This window comes from Coregonus clupeaformis, chromosome 17 (assembly GCF_020615455.1).
Source record: "Coregonus clupeaformis isolate EN_2021a chromosome 17, ASM2061545v1, whole genome shotgun sequence".
Lineage (NCBI taxonomy): Eukaryota > Metazoa > Chordata > Actinopteri > Salmoniformes > Salmonidae > Coregonus > Coregonus clupeaformis.
Window position 1 is genome coordinate 52,049,162 of NC_059208.1, and position 21,278 is coordinate 52,070,439.

General features: G+C 43.4%; 2 protein-coding genes across 12 annotated transcripts in view; one reads left to right on the forward strand and one right to left on the reverse strand.

Moving 5' to 3' along the window:
- LOC121585868 (calcium-binding mitochondrial carrier protein Aralar2) overlaps nucleotides 1-9,475 on the forward strand; it is a 93,442-nt gene extending 83,967 nt beyond the window's left edge. The window contains exons 16-18 of the mRNA XM_041902153.2: nucleotides 1,503-1,661; nucleotides 2,352-2,442; nucleotides 7,429-9,475. Of these exons, the coding sequence (XP_041758087.2) occupies nucleotides 1,503-1,661; nucleotides 2,352-2,442; nucleotides 7,429-7,612 (434 nt within the window). The 3' untranslated portion in view covers nucleotides 7,613-9,475. The remainder of the gene's footprint in view (nucleotides 1-1,502; nucleotides 1,662-2,351; nucleotides 2,443-7,428) is intronic.
- A 111-nt stretch (nucleotides 9,476-9,586) lies between these two features.
- LOC121585869 (cytoplasmic dynein 1 intermediate chain 1) overlaps nucleotides 9,587-21,278 on the reverse strand; it is a 131,019-nt gene continuing 119,327 nt past the window's right edge. For all 11 annotated transcript variants that reach the window (XM_041902164.1, XM_041902162.1, XM_041902163.1 and 8 more), the window contains one exon: nucleotides 9,587-10,633. In XM_041902164.1, coding sequence (XP_041758098.1) covers nucleotides 10,523-10,633 — 111 coding nt within the window. In that variant the 3' untranslated portion in view covers nucleotides 9,587-10,522. The remainder of the gene's footprint in view (nucleotides 10,634-21,278) is intronic.

Genomic DNA, 21,278 nt, shown 5'->3' on the forward strand with positions numbered 1-21,278 from the left:
AAGAATAGGATTAATATTTATTTTGAATCCTGAGGGATATGTCGGTCAGTACTGTAGTTCTGCTCTTCAGCGCTGAGTGAGCGGCTAGCACGGCGCTTCATGGAAAAGTCATATAAATCTAAAAAGACATTCCTACTCCCAACTTATTTTGGTTATTCCCCCGACCGGGTCCGGAAGCTATGGTTTACAAACCTGAAATGCAGTTTATGATTTTGCATTTGCTCATAGCATTTATCACTCCTTTCTACATTTATCAGCGGTGAAGCCTTTTGGCAATTAAAGCTTTACAGTCGGCGCAGGAAATTTAGTTACACGCTCAGTTTGGGCGGCATTATTTGCCACGCAGACCCCCTGATCGCAGATCACACTGAAGCACTGGTCATCTAATTCCTCTTCCTGCTCTCTCTCTCTCTCTCTCTCTCTCTCCCTCCCTCTCTCTCTCTCTCTCTCTCTCTCTCTCTCTCTCTCTCTCTCTCTCTCTGTCCCTCTTTCTCTCTCTCTCTCTCTCTCTCTCTCTCTCTGTCCCTCTCTCTCTCTCTCTCTCTCTCTCTCTCTCTCTCTCTCTCTCTCTCTCTCTCTCTCTCTCTCTCTCTCTCTCTCTCTCTCTCTCTCTCTCTCTACCTCTCTCTCTCTGTCTGTCTTTCTCTCTTTCTCCCTCTTTCTCTCTCTCTCTCTCGCCCTCTTTCTCTCTCTTTCTCCCTCTTTCTCTCTCTCTATGGCTGGAGAGGAATATGGTTTCTACTGAGGTAGCTTTGAGAGGAAGATTTAAGACTGCTCTCCATTCCTCTCCTCTCCTCTTCTCTTCTGTGAAGTACATCAGTGCAGGTGGTCTCTCCAGCTCTCACAGTGGCAGTGAGTGAGTTGATCAGTGGTTGAATTTAATGGCTCGTGTAGCTAGAGGTCTGTGTGACTGGCTGGTGAAGAGGCCGGTGATGGTAATGACTGTGCATGGCGATCGAAAGCAGCCATTGATGATTGAGGCCATTCATAGCTGAAGTGGCTGGAGAGGGCTGCCCGTATGGGGCCCCCAGTCACCAGTCACCAGTCACTGGCACGTGGGCCGCCTTGTGGGTCCTTCTCATTACCAGGTATTGTCTATCCCTCCAATTTGAGGGGGGAAACCATGAAGCTCCAATGCAGTTTATTTATTTTTCTGATCGTAAACAACCTTCTGTACGTATCACTGGTTCTCATTCAGATTACTCAAATTCAACTACGATTGAATTATGTTTTGAAAGAGGCACAAAAGTATACCAATTATTACCTTTGTATAACCCAACAGCAGTAACGTATTCATTCAGATTCAGCAGTGATAGTGATGCAGAATAGCATAACCACTACATTCACATCCAGTACTAATATCAATCAGTCAGTCAAACTTTATTTAGAGAGCACATTTCTCACAGGGGATGCATTTCAAAGTGCTTAACAAATATAATAGTAAAAGGTGAATGAATAAGTACTGAATCAGATGACTGCCTGTGTGTGTCCTCTCTCCTTAGGCATGCCCGCGGCCTCCCTGGTGACCCCGGCCGATGTTATCAAGACCAGGCTACAAGTGGCGGCCCGTGCCGGCCAGACCACGTACAACGGTCTCGCTGACTGCTTCTGGAAGATTCTGAAGGAGGAGGGACCACGAGCATTCTGGAAAGGAGCGGGAGGTATCACCACATTTTATTAATATCTGATAATGATGATGACGTTGATGACAATGTTAATGATGATGATGATTTTAATGACTAGGATGATGATGATGATGATGATGATAATGCTGTTAATGATGATGATGATGATGATAATGATGATGATGATAATGATGACGACGATGATGATAATGATGATGATGATGATAATGATGATGATGATAATGATGACGATGATGATGATAATGATGACGACGATGATGATAATGATGACGATGATGATGATGATATAAATGACAGATTTAGTTTATTTATCTGTTATTACATATCTGTTAACACCTTTTTCAGCTGTATTGTTGTTATTATTATCTAGAAAGGTCCACTGATGTGGCGTGATTATGTAGATTGCTTTAGGTCTTATTTGACTCTGTCGTTGTTTTTAATAACCATATTCCACTATTATGTTAAAGTGTACCATGGTAATCTCTAGCTAACTTGCAACTGTTTTTAACCCTTCATACAACAAAGTGTTTAGTTTGAAATCCAAAACCTGTTTTGTGCCAACATTTCACTCCTTGTACTATGTGTTTGGCATGATAAGAAGAGGGAAGGAGTGGAATGTTAACACAAACAGACTGGTACCCAGGCTACAGTGGTGTAATAGTGAAATAGTGTTATTGAGCGTTGTGGTTTCTCCCTTTACCATAGCCCGAGTGTTCCGGTCCTCGCCCCAGTTTGGGGTCACCCTGGTGACCTATGAACTCCTGCAGAGGTGGTTCTACATTGACTTTGGCGGACAGTAAGTCAGAACTCCTTCCTCTCCTAATCTTAAACTGAATGACATGATCCTGGCCCGTATTCATAAAGTGTCTCAGCATAGGACGGCTGAGCTAGGTTCCGGTCCCCCTCCTGTCCATATAATGTTATTCATTACTATAAAAAAATGGATCCTTTATCAGCACTCCTTTTAGAAACTTAATGAAGAAATGCAGCCTGCGAAGTCGAATCAAATCAAAGTTTATTGGTCGCGTACACAGATTTGCAGGTGTTATAGCGGGTGCAGTGAAAAGTTGAATGTCTCGCAAATACAATGTAAATAATCCAAAATAAATAACAATCCAAGTAGATATATTAGAGTGAGCACCTGTCAGAATCCAGAATATAAATGCGTGGTGTGTATAGATGGTATATCATTTGGAAGAAAATGGTATCATCAGTATATTTCCTTTTCCGGAGTTAGAGATAAAAAGATTTCGTAGAGGGGAAACCGAATTTCCAAACGCATGAATTACTGTTTTACTAGGGGGCGAGAGCTGTGTGTGTGTGCTGTGATACAGGCCATTATTATTTAAAAAATATATATAGTTAACCTTTATTTAACTAGGCAAATCAGTTAAGAACAAATTCTTATTTACAATGACGGCGTACCCCGGCCAAACCCGGACGACGCTGGGCCAATTGTGCGCCGCCCTATGGGACTCCCAATCACGGCCGGATTGTGACACAGTCTGGAATTGAACCAGGGTCTGTAGTGACGCCTCTATTACTGCACAGTAGTAGGTATATTAGGATGAGCTATGTGGAGAATACAGTAGAAACATACACAGTGACTAAACAACAGTATAGAAACAGAAGAGATTATGATCAGAGGCTAAGATCACTTTTATTGGTCAATTGCACACAAGGTACAACCAAAATTAGCTTTTAACTCAACACCTCCAAAAGACACAGACACATGCATACATACATACAGTGCATTCAGAAAGTATTCAGACCCCTTCCCCTTTTCCACATTTAGTTACATAACAGCCTTATTCTAAAATGATTTAAATAAAAAAAAACATTGTCAATCTACACACAATACCCTATAATGACAAAGCGAAAACAAGTTTTTAGATTTTTTTGCAAATTTATTGCAAATGAAATAAAGAAATACCTTATTTACATAAGTATTCAGATCCTGAATGTCATATTTCAGTTTTTTATTAAACTGAAATATTTTTTTTTTATTAAACCTGTTTTTGCTTTGTCATTATGGGGTATTGTGTTTAGATTGATGAGGAAAAAACTTACTATTTAATCCATTTTAGAATAAGGCTGTAACGTAACAAAATGTGGAAAAAGTCAAGGGGTCTGAATACTTTCCAAATGCACTATATAGAGGTTTTGGAGAAGTGTGGGGTCTGCCACACTGGGTGCCGATATTGTGGGGGGTTAAGTGCCTTGCTCAAGGGCTTTGATTCCGCCAGATTTTTCCAGTTGGACCCGGGATTTGAACTGGCAACCCTCCGGTTGCTGGCTCGCCTTCCTTACCGCTAGTCTATCTGCCACCCCAGAATATGAGGCGTTCAATTACTCTATATACAGTCGTGGTCAAAAGTTTTGAGAATGACACAAATACTAATTTTCACAAAGTCTGCTGCCTCAGTTTTGATGATGGCAATTTGCATATACTCCAGAATGTCATGAAGAGTGATCAGATGAATTGCAATTAATTGCAAAGTCCCTCTTTGCCATGAAAATGAACTTAATCCCCAAAAAACATTTCCACTGCATTTCAGCCCTGCCACAAAATGACCAGCTGCCATCATGTCAGTGATTCTCTCGTTAACACAGGTGAGAGTGTTGACGAGGACAAGGCTGGAGATCACTCTGTCATGCTGATTGAGTTAGAATAACAGACTGGAAGCTTTAAAAGGAGGGTGGTGCTTGAAATCATTGTTCTTCCTCTGTTAACCATGGTTACCTGCAAGGTAACACGTGCCGTCATCATTGCTTTGCACAAAAAGGGCTTCACAGTCAAGGATATTGCTGCTAGTAAGATTGCACCTAAATCAACCATTTTTCGGATCATCAAGAACTTCAAGGAGAGAGGTTCAATTGTTGTGAAGAAGGCGTCAGGGCGCCCAAGAAAGTCCAGCAAGCGCCAGGACGTCTCCTAAAGTTGATTCAGCTGCAGGATCGGGGCACCAACAGTGCAGAGCTTGCTCAGGAATGGCAGCAGGCAGGTGTGAGTGCATCTGCACGCACAGTGAGGCGAAGACTTTTGGAGGATGGCCTGGTGTCAAGAAGGGCAGCAAAGAAGCCACTTCTCTCCAGGATAAACATCAGGGACAGACTGATATTCTGCAAAAGGTAGGGGCATCCGGAAAACACCTTGTCCAGAGAAGACAAGGTGAGCGCTACCATCAGTCCTGTGTCATGCCTACAGTAAAGCATCCTGAGACCATTCATGTGTGGGGTTGCTTCTCAGCCAAGGGAGTGGGCTCACTCACAATTTTGCCTAAGAACACAACCATGAATAAAGAATGGTACCAACACATCCTCTGAGAGCAACTTCTCCCAACCATCCAAGAACAGTTTGGTGACGACCAATGCCTTTTCTAGCATGATGGAGCACCTTGCCATAAGGCAAAAGTGATAACTAAGTGGCTCGGGGAACAAAACATCGACATTTTGGGTCCATGGCCAGGAAACTCCCCAGACCTTAATCCCATTGAGAACTTGTGGTCGATCCTCAAGAGGCGGGTGGACAAACAAAAACCCACAAATTCTGACAAACTCCAAGCATTGATTATGCAAGAATGGGCTGCCATCAGTCAGTTTGTGGCCCAGAAGTTAATTGACAGCATGCCAGGGCGGATTGCAGAGGTCTTGAAAAAGAAGGGTCAACACTGCAAATATTGACTCTTTGCATAAACTTAATGTAATTGTCAATAAAAGCATTTGACACTTATGGAATGCTTGTAATTATACTTCAGTATACCATAGTAACATCTGACAAAAATATCTCATAACACTGAAGCAGCGAAATTTGTGAAGACCAATACTTGTGTCATTCTCAAAACTTTTGACCACGACTGTACATAGGACATTAGTCTCAAGGTGCGGGGCAAGTGATGGCTGTTCAACAGTATGATGGCCTGGTGATAGAAGCTGCTTCTTAGTCTTTCGGTCCCAGCTCTGATGCACCTGTAAGTGTCTTACCACATGATAAGACTGAGAAATCCAGAAACGCAAATGTCATAGAAATGTCCAGTCAGAAATGATAGCTTCTACTGACAGCTGCTGTGTGAAACAAAATGATGGTAATTTCTAGCACCACTTTTCTACCAACCTTTCAACAGAGGGAGAGAGATGTGTAGTTTCACAAAGAACACCATAGGGCTCTGGTCAAAAGCAGTGCACTATATAGAGAATAGGTTGCCATTTGGGATGCAGACCATTACTTGGTGGGATGGACGTAACATTTCCTAAACTACAGGGCTACAGAGTGTGAAGCAGTGCAGAGAGAATCACTTTGACTTGGGCTCTTTCTCCTTTCAGCTTTTTGGGTTAAAATGAGCTAATTTTCCCTGGCGGAGCAAATTGGTCACTCTTTAGAATGCACTTTTCTAATGTTCCATTGACCAATAAGAGACAGAGACAGGAGGGTAAGGGGGAGGCTGTTAGGATACATTCCATTCACTATTAAACTGTACATATAGTGGTATTGACAGAATGTTGTCAATACTATTATACTCTACTTATAGTGGTAGCGACAGAATATTGTCAATACTTTACACTGTACATATAGTGGTACTGACAGAATGTTGTCAATACTTTATATATAGTGCTATTGACAGAATGTTGTCAATACTTTACATATAGTGCTATTGACAGAATGTTGTCAATACTTTATATATACTGTTACTGACATAATGTTGTCAATACTTTACATATAGTGCTATTGACAGAATGTTGTCAATACTTTATACTGTTCATTTTTTTAGACATTTTAGACATTTAGCAGATGCTCTTATCCAGGGCGACTTACAGTTAGTGAGTGCATACATTTTCATACTGGCCCTCCGTGGGAAATGAACCCACAACCCTGGCGTTGCAAGCGCCATGCTCTACCAACTGAGCTACAGGGGACTGACATATAGTGGTACTGACAGAATGTTGTCAAGACTTTGGGGCTCTTCCAGAAAGCAGGATCAATGAGTTAACTGACCTTAATATCCTTAATATTCTGAAATAACTTCCTCTTTAACAGAAATATAGACTTGAAATTGGCATGGTATAATTAACTCCACAACCAACAACTCATATTCAAGTTTAGCTTACTTAATAAACCAGAAAATCAAGAGATACTGTATATTGGACTGTTTACAGCCCATTGGAAAGTCAAAAAAACTCAATTTAGTATGCAAAACCCTATGTACTGTAAATATCCAACATGCATACTGTGTAGTCTTCACAGACTTTGTTTTGTTCAATGTGAAAACAGTACTGCTCGATGGTGTAGTGTGGGTTTGAAATATGTTCCTTGTCCGTATTGGAAAGATATCACTGAAGGGAGTATGAAACCATTGTGGGATATTCATTTATTTCTGGTTCCAGTGCTCTGGGGAAAAATAGCCCTCTCGCCCAGTCTTAATATTCGATTAGAATGTTAATGTTTTGTGCTGGACAATGTTTAATATAAAAACTCTTGCCTCTCTCTCTCCCTCTCTCTCCCTCTCTCTCTCTCTCTCTCTCTCTCTCTCTCTCTCTCTCTCTCTCTCTCTCTCTCTCTCTCTCCCTCTCCCTCTCTCTCTCTCTCTCCCCTCTCTCTCTCTCTCTCTCTCTCTCTCTCTCTCTCTCTCTCTCTCTCTCTCTCTCTCTCTCTCTCTCTCTATCTCCTCTCTCCTTTATCCTCGCCTCTATATCTCCTCCCTCCTTTATCCTCGCCTCTATATCTTCTCCCTCCTTCCTCCCTCCCTCTCTCCTCGTCCCTCCCCCCTCTCTCTCCACACCACAGAAAGCCATCTGGCTCGGAGCCGACTCCCAAGTCTCGGATCAGCCTGCCGGCGCCCAGCCCCGACCACATCGGAGGTTTCAGGTTGGCCATGGCCACATTCGCTGGCATCGAGAGCAAATTTGGACTCCACCTCCCAAGATACAACGTACAAGTAACCCCCCCATCCAAGGAGGACACCCCTTGAATTGAAACCCCTCTGCCCACCCATAGGGGGCAGAATAGAGCACACGTGCAATCGTTACATCCTCTCCCTCCCACCCCCGCCCAGTCGAGCACTTGGAATATTCCAGCCGAAAGAGAAGTACATTCTGAGTAGTATGATTTGCCTCTCTAGGCTTTAAAGAGAAGGAATGTATCTATGTTTTAGTTTATATTATTTTTTCTTTTTAAACCTATTATGATCTTCTTGAAACTACCTTTATACGTCATGGTCTAGAAATACAAATAAGTTGGTTTAGCTTCTGTTTTAGTCTCAGCTACCCGTAAAGATGACTTTTTAAGTCAGTCTTATTGTGAAGATCAAGCAATATCTACAGTACTGACAATGTGTGTCTAGAGTAGTGTTGTTATAGTTTGTCTTTTCATACAGTAATATGCACAGTAGTGGAGGGGCTGGCCATGTCTTGAATTAGACCTGGCTGCTTCCTTTCATTACATCATCACTAAGGCCGGGACTCATTCAAAAGTGCATTGTCAACAAGTGCGTTGCACTTGCTTTTAAAGGTAATTTACACTTGAGCCGACATGTACCGCATTTACCATGAATGCGATCTCTGCGAACATCCGGTAAATTGCCTTTAAAAGACACATTGTTGACAGTGCAATGTGCTTGTCGACAACGCGCATTTGATTGAATCTCGGCCTAACCATCACTTTATATTATGGTGCTTTTACTGTCTTCCACCTGAGAGTCTGATAGATACCCAACAGAATGAGCCCTATCCGCAGGAACTCTGTCAATTGGACATGTTTTTATTTCCATGTTAAATGTGATTTTAACGACGGGGAGAGTGGCACAAGCTCTCACATCCGAATAACGGTTCTACTGTACATATGAGAACGGAACAGAGAGACATATTTTCATATCGATACAGTTCACCGAGTCGCTTTTTGGATACTGAGAAGGAACACTAATAATCTTGATCATTAACATTTTATTTCGAGAAAACAGAAAAGATCGACCAAACAAAACGCTTGAATGTAATATACTGTTCAGTGTTACCACTACTTGCACAAGGTCTTACTACTACTATGGTATTGTAGTGGACTGTCTGTTATCCTAAATTGAGTTGTCTCAGTCAGATCAAACTGGGCTGTGTGTTGTATAAATGTCTATTTAAAGAATCAGGGTACAGCAGAGCAGGCGGAGAGAGTAGAGAGATGTGGCGTGTTCCAGAAAGCAGGATTATAAAGTTATCCAGTTAACTGATAAACAACCACATTTTATTTTCGGGTTGAATAAGAACGCTACATTTGTATACTGGATGTTGTTGTCGAGTCAATTATATCTTGCCAATTTTAAGGGCTCGATTCAATCCGTATCACGGAAGTTCAGCTTTATAGCGCGATTGACAATTAAAGGCAATGTTCTCGCGGTCGCAGACTGCATTCACCGTAAACGCTGCGCATGTCAGCCCTATCGGAAATGACCTTTACATTTCTAGCGCGCAATCTGTAACGCTTCATCGATACAGATTGAATAGAGCCCTAAGTCTATATTTCTATATTTCTATTTCTATAAATATCTAATTATTTTAAGCAATGTTGGACAGTTAGCTGGCTAACTCATTTATCCAGCTTTCTGAAACAGACCCATGGTGTCACTGACTAACGGTAGTAGCTGCATGGTGTTGACCATATTTCTGGAACAGCCTCATGGTGTCACGAAAGACGTCGGTATTGGTGTAGAATATGGTGTGTGATAATTGTGCCTTACTGTATGTATGGCAGCAATATGTATATGTACTAATGAAATTAAAGAGAAACATCTAATGTTAGTGAACAAAGTGTGTGTGCATGTGTTCTTTGACAAGGTGGTATGTTGTGGAGAAAAGCTTGACGCCTGGTACGAGAGGCGAGGACAGAATCACAACAGCCAAACGTCCAACTTGTGACACTATAATTACAGTACTTAAACAACAAAAAGTAGTAAACAAGCTAACAGTTCTTCAGCCATGATTTATTGGCGGATATATCACGATAGACAGCAGGCACAGACTCTAGATTACAATATATGTCTCTTTTGTTCATTACAGTTCACGTAGCACTTACACTAAACAACGTGCTAAACCAGAATTTGTTGCTTAGGCCTGTAGCCATTGAACAGTGCAATAACCCTCACATACGTACATTATAGTCCTGTACATTTCAGTTGAATGCATTCAGTTGCACAATTGACTAGGTATCCCCCTTTCACTTTCCCTTATAACATTGACATAAAGCAGTTATATACATCCACAACATATGATGACATGTCTATGAAGCTGTAGGAACCCATAAATGTGTTGCATGCATGCAGGGGGTTGGATACAGAAAAAAGCACAACGAAAGCACTGTGAACATGACACTTTTGTAACATGACAATATAGAGTTCTGTAGGTCCTGTCTTAACAGTTCTCACTGCTAGTTTCATAGGGATTCACAACTGTAGTAGGATCTATGATTCGATATGGAGTTCATTTAGGTTATAAGCAATAACAATGTTTGACAACTGACCACATAAATTAAGTAAATCAATCAATTAATAAAATGAACAAAAAAATACATTAAAAGAAGCTAGTAGTTCTCTAGTTAGTCTCATACGACTATCCGACATTAACATAAATTGCAAAAAAAGTAATCCCCCCCAAACAGTGATGCAAATAGAGCAGAGAGAAAGCACGTCCTAGCCTGGACACACTGCTGTATATAGTAGCTGTCGCAAAGAGACTGAAGGGGTGGGGTCTAGAACACATGCTGCTGCTTTGATAGGTGTGTGGAATTATGTCATAAAGGTGTGAGAACAAAGCTTTCTGATAGGCTGGATCCTCTAGTGATCTGCCCACTGTGCCTGTCGATGCTTGGATGGTGATCCCGGTAGGTGATCTCTCCAATCCTATGGCGTCAGTTCCACAGGCCCTTCCTCCTCGCCGTCGGCCCGGTTGGCTTTGAGCTCCATCAGGGTGTGGGTGAAGCGTGCCCAGTCCTCACTGTGGGGCACTGCCAGCTGAGAGGAACCAGAGAGAAAAACAATGTATCCACTCATACTGGTATCCATATCCCCAATGGTCTTTTCTATACTATGGAGTATGTTTTGATCAATAACTGAGTCTTTGTCAGGATCAGATTGGCTGGTTTAGCCTCATGAGCAAATACAGTCCAGTATATGTACGGTTCTGTTTATGTTCTACATCTACGTCTCCTCGTCTGCTGTCCACTACCCTCAAGAATAGAGGACAATACAAAAAATATTTATTGAGCTTTTAGTTGAAGTTTCATGCTAATCTAGTCAATTGTCAGTGAAATGTACACGCATTACACACTCATATCTATGTTTAATTCGTTACAAGTTCTATGTGACTGTGACCTCCCGTAACGTGTCATGGTGGAGCACTGCGGTGAAAGTCAAATAAGAAGACCGCTTGGTTAGTTGCCGTGGCTGCCACCCAGGCTGTCACCACGGTTACCACTCTGCAGGCTATAATTAACCAGCAATAAAGAGGTGGGAGTGGACGGCGGACATTTTATACCCTCAGGGCCCGGTTGCATAAAACACCTTAAGTTAATTTCCCCCTTATCTTTTCCCTTAAAGTTTCCTTAACTTTTAGTCAGTTGCACAAAACATTTTAAGGTGAATTTCCCCCTTCAATTAAATGAAAAAGCCCATGAGGTCCCTTAACTGCATCATTCAGTATGGATATCAATGTGAACAGCATTTGTGGAGGTGAATTTAGCTTTCATCTGCTCTAGTTAGCTACAAAAGGAAAACATCAACCAGCTAGCTAGCTATTTAGCTAAACAATGGAAGGTGCACAATCCATGGCTACAAAGCTAGCTAACTGGCTAGTTAGCTATATCTACTCTGTAAGCTAGCTTGACTTACTAGAAAGTAAAATAAACAAGTTGAAAAAAAAGTAACTATAAGAAACGTGGTCTATTATCTTCTGAAGCAATTTGGTTATCCTGTCTTTTTTTGTTTTGTTTTTTGTGCTCTATTCTGCCCCCTACGGGTGGTTATCCTTTCTTGATTGTAGAAGTTCTATTTTTCTATCTCACAAAATTAAAGCAATCTCTTTGAGGAGACTTTAGTCAGTGAATCAGGCCATCTCCATGGTAACCAGATACTCTTTCTGCCATAAATGCCTTCAAAATACACTCAATACCCCATAATACAGAAATACCTTATTTACTAAGTATTCAGATCCTTTGCTATGAGACTCAAAATTGAGCTCAGGGGCATCCTCTTTCCATTTATCATCCTTGAGATGTTTCTACAACTTGATTGGAGTCCACCTGTGGTAAATTCAATTGATTGGACATGATTTGGAAAGGCACACACCTGTCTATATAACATTTACATTTACATCATTTAGCAGACGCTATTATCCAGAGCGACTTACAAATTGGTGCATTGAACTTATGATAGCCAGTGGGACAACCACTTTTTTTTTTTTTTATGGGGGGTGGGGAAAGAAGGATTACTTTATACTATTCCAGGTATTCCTTAAAGAGGTTCAATGGCATAGGCAGGGAGCCCAGCCAACAGCGAGTTGCAGTAATCCAGACGGGAGATGACAAGTGCCTGGATTAGGACCTGTGCCGCTTTCTGTGTAAGGTAGGGTCGTACTCTGTGTTGTAGAGCATGAACCTGCAGTATCGGGTCACCGCTTTGATGTTAGCGGAGAACGACAGGGTATTGTCTAGGGTCACGCCAAGGTTCTTTGCACTCTGGGAGGAGGACACAATGGAGTTGTCAACCGTGATGGCGAGATCATGGAGCGGGCAGTCCTTCCCCGGGAGGAAGAGCAGCTCCGTCTTGCCGAGGTTCAGCTTGAGGTGGTGATCCGACATCCACACTGATATGTCTGCCAGACATGCAGAGATGCGATTCGCCACCTGGTTATCAGAAGTTAATTAATTGTGTCTCGTCTGCGCAGCAATGATAGGAGAGACCATGTGAGGATATGACAGAGCCAAGTGACTTGGTGTATAGAGAGAATAGGAGACCTTGTAATCAGACCTTGTAGTCATAGCAGATCATATTCTAATTTTTGGTGATTTTAATATTCACATGGAGAAGTCCACAGACCCACTCCAAAAGTCTTTCGGAGCCATTATCGACTCAGTGGGTTTTGTCCAACATGTCTCTGGACCTACTCACTGCCACAGTCATACTCTGGACCTAGTTTTGTCCCATGGAATAAATGTTGTAGATCTTAATGTTTTTCCACAAAATCCTGGACTATCGGACCACCATTTTATTACATTTGCAATCGCAACAAATAATCTGCTCAGACCCCCAACCAAGGAGCATCAAAAGTCGTAGCTATAAATTCTCAAACAACACAAAAATTCATTGATGCCCCTTCCAGACTCCTTCTGCCTACCCAAGGACGTTCAGAGGACAAAAATCAGTTAACCACTTAACTGAGGAACTCAATTTAACCTTGCGCAATACCCTAGATGCAGTTGCACCCCTAAAAACGAAAAACATTTGTCATAAGAAACTAGCTCCCTGGTATACAGAAAATACCCGAGCTTTGAAGCAAGCTTCCAGGAAATTGGAACGGAAATGGCGCCACACCAAACTGGAAGTCTTCCGACTAGCTTGGAAAGACAGTACCGTGCAGTACCGAAGAGCCCTCACTGCTGCTCGATCATCCTACTTTTCCAACTTAATTGAGGAAAATAAGAACAATCCAAAATTTCTTTTTGATACTGTTGCAAAGCTAACTAAAAAGCAGCATTCCCCAAGAGAGGATGGCTTTCACTTCAGCAGTGATAAATTCATGAACTTCTTTGAGGAAAAGATCATGACCATTAGAAAGCAAATTACGGACTCCTCTTTGAATCTGCGTATTCCTCCAGGGCTTAGCTGTCCTGGATCTCAGACTCTGCGAGGGCCTGGGATCGGGAGAGACACTTAAGTGTTTTAGTACTATATCTCTTGACACAATGATGAAAATAATCATGGCCTCTAAACCTTCAAGCTGCATACTGGATCCTATTCCTACTAAACTGCTGAAGGAGCTGCTTCCCTGTGCTTGGCCCTCCTATGTTGAACATAATAAACAGCTCTCTATCCACCGGATGTGTACCAAACTCACTAAAAGTGGCAGTGATAAAGCCTCTCTGAAAAAAGCCAAACCTTGACCCGAAAATATAAAAAACTATCGGCCTATATCGAATCTTCCATTCCTCTCAAAAATTTTTGAAAAAGCTGTTGCGCAGCAACTCACTGCCTTTCTGAAGACAAACAATGTATACGAAATGCTTCAGTCTGGTTTTAGACCCCATCATAGCACTGAGACTGCACTTGTGAAGGTGGTAAATGACCTTTAATGGCGTCAGACCGAGGCTCTGCATCTGTCCTCGTGCTACTAGACCTTAGTGCTGCCTTTGACACCATCGATCACCACATTCTTTTGGAGAGACTGGAAACCCAAATTGGTCTACACGGACAAGTTCTGGCCTGGTTTAGATCCTACCTGTCGGAAAGATATCAGTTTGTCTCTGTGAATGGTCTGTCCTCCGACAAATCAACTGTACATTTCGGTGTTCCTCAAGGTTCCGTTTTAGGACCACTATTGTTTTCACTATATATTTTACCTCTTGGGGATGTTATTCGAAAACATAATGTTAACTTTCACTGCTATGCGGATGACACACAGCTGTACATTTCAATGAAACATGGTGAAGCCCCAAAATTGCCCTCGCTAGAAGCCTGTGTTTCAGACATAAGGAAGTGGATGGCTGAAAACGTTTTACTTTTAAACTCGGACAAAACAGAGATGCTTGTTCTAGGTCCCAAGAAACAAAGAGATCTTCTGTTAAATCTGACAATTCATCTAGATGGTTGTAAAGTCGTCTCAAATAAAACTGTGAAGGACCTCCGGTGTTACTCTTGACCCTGATCTCTCTTTTGACGAACATATCAAGACTGTTTCAAGGACAGCTTTTTTCCATCTACGTAACATTGCAAAAATCAGAAATTTTCTGTCCAAAAATGATGCAGAAAAATTAATCCATGCATTTGTTACTTCTAGGTTAGACTACTGCAATGCTCTATTTTCCGGTTACCGGATAAAGCACTAAATAAACTTCAGTTAGTGCTAAATACGGCTGCTAGAATCCTGACTAGAACCAAGAAATTTGATCATATTACTCCAGTGCTAGCTTCCCTACACTGGCTTCCTGTTAAGGCAAGGGCTGATTTCAAGGTTTTACTGTTAACCTATAAAGCGTTACATGGGCTTGCTCCTACCTATCTTTCCGAGTTGGTCCTGCCGTATATACCAATACGTACGCTACGATCACAAGACGCAGGCCTCCTAATTGTCCCTAGAATTTCTAAGCAAACAGCGGGAGGCAGGGCTTTCTCCTATAGATCTCCATTTTTATGGAACAGTCTGCCTACCCATGTGAGAGACGCAGACTCGGTCTCAACCTTTAAGTCTTTACTGAAGACTTATCTCTTCAGTAGGTCATATGATTGAGTGTAGTCTGGCCCAGGAGTGTGAAGGTGAACGGAAAGGCTGGAGCAACGAACAGCCCTTGCTGTCTCTGCCGGGCCGGTTCCCCTCTCCACTGGGGTTCTCTGCCTCTAACCCTGTTGCAGGGGCTGAGTCACTGGCTTGCTGGTGCTCTTTCATGCCGTCCCTGGGAGGGGTGCGTCACTTGAGTGGGTTGAGTTACTGACGTGATCTTCCTGTCTGGGTTGGCGCCCCCCTTGGTTTGTGCTGTGGTGGAGACCTCTGTGGGCTATACTCGGCCTTGTCTCAGGATTGTAAGTTGGTGGTTGGGGATATCCCTCTAGTGGTGCGGGGGCTGTGCTTTGGCGGAGTGGGTGGGGTTATATCCTTCCTGTTTGGCCCTGTCCGGGGGTTTCTTCGGATGGGGCCACAGTGTCTCCGGACCGCTCCTGTCTCAGCCTCCAGTATTTATGCTGCAGTAGTTTATGTGTCGGGGGGCTGGGGTTAGTTGGTTATACCTGGAGTACTTCTCCTGTCTTATCCAGTGTCCTGTGTGAATTTAAGTATGCTCTCTCTAATTCTCTCGTTCTCTCTTTCTCTCTGAGAACCTGAGCCCTAGGACCATACGTCAGGACTACCGGGCATGATGACACCTTGCTGTCCCCAGTCCGCCTGGCCTTGCTGCTATTCCAGTTTCAACTGTTCTGCCTGCGGCTACGAAACCCCTACCTGTCCCAGACCTGCTGTTTTCAACTCTTTAATGATCGGCTATGAAAAGCCAACTGAGAGACCTGAGCCCCTAGGACCATACGCCGGACTACGGCCGTGGTGACTCCTTGCTGTCCCCAGTCCGCCTGGCCTTGCTGCTATTCCAGTTTCAACTGTTCTGCCTGCGGTTATGGAACCCCTACCTGTCCCAGACCTGCTGTTTTCAACTCTTAATGATCGGCCATGAAAAGCCAACTGAGATTTATTCCTGATTATTATTTGACCATGCTTGTCACTTATGAACATTTTTGAACATCTTGGCATGGTTCTGTTATAATCTCCACCCGGCACAGCCAGAAGAGGACTGGCCACCCCTCATAGCCTGGTTCCTCTCTAGGTTTCCTAGGCTTTCGCCTTTCTAGGGAGTTTTTCCTAGCCACCGTGCTTCTACACCTGCATTACTAGCTGTTTGGGGTTTTAGGCTGGGTTTCTGTACAGCACTTCGAGATATTAGCTGATGTAAGAAGGGCTATATAAAATAAAATTGATTGATTGATTGATGAGAGGGCCTAGAACTGAGCCCTGGGGGACACCAGTGGTGAGAGCACGTGGTGCGGAGACAGAATCTCGCCACGCCACCTGGTAGGAGCGACCTGTCAGTTAGGACGCAATCCAAGAGTGAGCAGCATATAAGGTCCCACAGTTGACAGTGCATGTCAGAGCAAAAACCAAGCCATGAGGCTGAAGGAATTGTCCGTAGAGCCCCGAGACAGGATTGTGTTGAGGAACAGATCTGGGGAAGGGTACCAAAAAATGTCTGCAGCGTTGAAGGTCCCCAAGAACACAGTGGCCTCCATAATTCTTAAATGGAAGAAGTTTGGAACCACCAAGACTCTTCCTAGAGCTGGCCGCCCAGCCAAACTGAGCAATCGGGGGAGAAGGGCCTTGGTCAGGGAGGTGACCAAGAACCCGATGGTCACTCTGACAGAGCTCCAGAGTTCCTCTGTGGAGATGGGAGAACCTTCCAGAAGGACAACCATCTCTGCAGCACTCCACCAATCAGGCCTTTATGGTAAAGTGGCCGGATGGAAGCCAGTAAAAGGCACATGACAGCCCGCTTGGAGTTTGCCAAAAGGCACCTAAAGACTCTCAGACCATGAGAAACAAGATTCTCTGGTCTGATGAAACCAAGTTTGAACTCTTTGGCCTGAATGCCAAGCGTCACGTCAGGAAGACACCTGGCACCATCCCTACGGTGAAGCATGGTGGTGGCAGCATCATGCTCTGGGGATATTTATTAGCGGCAGGGACTGGGAGACTAGTCAGGATCGAGGCAAAGATGAACAGAGCAAAGTACAGAGAGATCCTTGATGAAAACCTGCTCCAGAGCGCTCAGGACCTCAGACTGGGGCAAAGGTTCACCTTCTAACAGGACAACGACCCTAAGCACACAGCCACTACAACGCAGGAGTCTCTGAATGTCCTTGAGTGGCCCAGCCAGAGCCTGGACTTGAACCCGATCGAACATCTCTGGAGAGACCTGAAAATAGCTGTGTAGCGATGCTCCCCATCCAACATGACAGAGCTTGAGGATCTGCAGAGAAGAATGGGAGAAACTCCTCAAATACAGGTGTGCCAAGCTTGTAGCGTCATACCCAAGAAGACTCGAGGCTGTAATTGCTGCCAAAGGTGCTTCAACAAAGTACTGAGTAAAGGGTCTGAATACTTATGTAAATGTGATATCAGTTTTTTATTTCCAAACATTTATAAAAAACTGTTTTTGTTTGTCATTATGGGGTATTGTGTGTAGATTGATGAGGGGGAAAAAAACTATTTAATCCATTTTAGAATAAGGCTGTAATGTAACAAAATGTGGAAAATGCACTGTATGCCCTTACCTAAGGAAATATTTGAGGGGCTCTATGCTCTTAAACAATTCCCTTAGGTAAGGGAAATGTATTCCTTAAGGTAAAGATATGTTATGCAACAAGGCCCATAGCTTTTAGAGCACACCAGTGGTCCTAAATGGCACCCTATTCCCTATTTAGTGCACTACTTTTAACTAGAGCCCATAGTAGTGCACTAAATAGGGAATAAGGTGTTATTTGGGACGGAGAGCACATAAGAACATTTAACCAGAGAGGGAGAGTGTGCCATGTCATGTCATAGCCTATTGTACTACGCAGATCTATGATTGGATATTGTAGTGCTTTATACAGCCTAAAAGTTCTGCTAAGGAACATATTTTATTAGACCTGGGTATTTGATTGTTTTTGTATTCAATGGCGCTAGCTACGTCGTTTGGCAAGACGACAACAAGTCAAGTTGGCTAAAGCAGAAACCGGCTGGCACCCAGGGTAAAGTTTATGGGAATTACAATCAATTATAGGTTACAAGGAAAGCCAATTAAGGTATTTACTGAGCACTTAACGAGGTCAAGCAACATGAACTGTACAACCTCAGAGAACACAAAACAAAACAGTGACAAGAAACTATCCACATATTCATTCCATATTACTGTACATCTCAGTTTGTATGCCATCTCAAACACCAGGGATATTTTATCCCCTGAAAATTCAGGATATTAAAGTATATCATTATATGCCTTGCCTATTGCTGTTCCAGTTAGTTCTTATTATACAATTTCAATATAGAACCCCAAGTCATTCTCAAACTGCCTCAAATAGCTCCTTTGTTCCACCCCCCATACATGCCGAGACCGGCTCAATCGGTGCCTCCAGTGATGCTATCTCTTTCATTGTTACCCACCGCTTAGTTTTACCTCCACTGTACTCATATCCTTCCATATCCTTGTCTGTACATAATGCCCTGAATCTATTCTACAACGCCCGGAAATCTGCCCCCTTTATTCTCTGTACCCAACGCACTAGAAGACCAGTTCTTAAAGCCTTTAGCCGTATCCTTATTCTAGTCCTCCTCTGTTCCTCTGGTGATGTAGAGGCTAACCCAGGCCCTGCAGCCCCCAGTATCACTCCTACTCCCCAGGAGTTATCATTTGTTGACTTCTGTAACCGTAAAAGCCTTGGTTTTCTGCAAGTTAACATCAGAAGCCTTCTTCCTAAGTTTGAGTTATTCACTGCGTTAGCACACTCCGCCAACCCTGATGTTCTAGCAGTGTCTGAATCCTGGCTTAGGAAGGCCACCAAAAATTAAGAAATGTCTATCCCCAACTACAACATTTTCCGTCTAGATAGAACTGCCAAAGGGGGTGGAGTTGCAATCTACTGTAGAGATAGCCTGCAGAGCTCTATCATACTATCCAGGTCTGTGCCCAAACAGTTTGAGCTCCTACTTCTAAAAATCCACCTTTCCAGAAATAAGTCTCTCACTGTTGCCGCTTGCTACAGACCCCCCTCAGCCCCCAGCTGTGTCCTGGACACCATATGTGAATTGATTGCCCCCCATCTATCCTCAGAGTTCGTACTGCTTGGTGACTTAAACTGGGACATGCTTAACACCCCGGCCATCCTACAATCCAAACTAGATGCCCTCAATCTCACACAAATTGTCAAGGAACCTACCAGGTACAACCCTAAATCCGTAAACACGGGCACCCTCATAGATATCATCCTGACTAACTTACCCTCTAAATACACCTCCGCTGTCTTCAACCAGGATCTCAGCGATCATTGGTTGAAGACAGCGTCCGTAACGGGTCCGCGGTCAAACGACCAACCCTCATCACTGTCAAACGCTCCCTAAAACACTTTAGCGAGCAGGCCTTCCTAATTGACCTGGCCCAGGTATCCTGGATGGATATCGATCTCATTCCGTCAGTAGAGGATGCCTGGTTGTTCTTTAAAAGTGCTTTCCTCTCAATCTTAAATAAGCATGCGCCCCATTCAAAAAATTCAGAACTAAGAACAGATATAGCCCCTGGTTCTCCTCAGACTTGACTGCCCTTGACCAGCACAAAAACATCCTGTGGCGTACTGCATTAGCATCGAATAGCCCCCGCGATATGCAACTTTTCAGGGAAGTTAGGAACCAACAAGCAGTAAGGAAAGCAAAGGCTAGCTTTTTCAAACAGAAATTTGCATCCTGTAGCACTAACTCCAAAAAGTTTTGGGACACTGTAAAGTCCATGGAGAATAAGAGTACCTCCTCCCAGCTGCCCACTGCACTGAGGCTAGGAAACACTATCACCACCGATAAATCTACAATAATCGAGAATTTCAACAAGCATTTTGCTACGGCTAGCCATGCTTTCCACCTGGCTACCACTACCCCGGACACCAGCTCTGCACCCTCCGCTGCAACTTGCCCATGCCCACCCCGCTTCTCCTTCACACAAATTCAGACAGCTGATGTTCTGAAAGAGCTGCAAAATCTGGACCCCTACAAATCATCTGGGCTAGACAATCTGGACCCTTTCTTTCTAAAAAATACCCGCAGAAATTGTCGCAACCCCTATTACTAGCCTGTTCAACCTCTCTTTCGTAACGTCTGAGATCCCCAGAGATTGGAAAGCTGTGCGCGGTCATCCCCCTCTTCAAAGGGGGTGATACTCTAGATTCAAACTGTTACAGACCTACAGTGGGGAGAACAAGTATTTGATACACTGCCGATTTTGCAGGTTTTCCTACTTACAAAGCATGTAGAGGTCTGTAATTTTTATCATAGGTACACTTCAACTGTGAGAGACGGAATCTAAAACAAAAATCCAGAAAATAACATTGTATGATTTTTAAGTAATTAATTTGCATTTGATTGCATGACATAAGTATTTGATCACCTACCAACCAGTAAGAATTCCGGCTCTCACAGACCTGTTCGTTTTTCTTTAAGAAGCCCTCCTGTTCTCCACTCATTACCTGTATTAACTGGTTCTCCTCAGACTTGACTGCCCTTGACCAGCACAAAAACATCCTGTGGCGTACAGCATTAGCATCAAATAGCCCCCGCGATATGCAACTTTTCAGGGAAGTTAGGAACCAATATACACAAGCAGTCAGGAAAGCAAAGGCTAACTTTTTCAAACAGAAATTTGCATCCTGTAGCACTAACTCCAAAAAGTTTTGGGACACTGTAAAGTCCATGGAGAATAAGAGCACTTCCTCCCAGCTGCCCACTGCACTGACGCTAGGAAACACTATCACCACCGATAAATCTACAATAATCGAGAATTTCAACAAGCATTTTGCTACAGCTGGCCATGCTTTCCATCTGGCTACCACTAACCCGGCCACCAACTCTGCACCCTCTGCTGCAACTTGCCCATGCCCCCCCGCTTCTCCTTCACACAAATTCAGACAGCTGATGTTTTGAAAGCGCTGCAAAATCTGGACCCCTACAAATCAGCTGGGCTAGACAATCTGGACCCTTTCTTTCTAAAACTAGCCGCCGAAATTGTCGCAACCCCTATTACTAGTCTGTTCAACCTCTCTTTCATAACGTCTGAGATCCCCAGAGATTGAAAGCTGCCGCGGTCATCCCCCTCTTCAAAGGGGG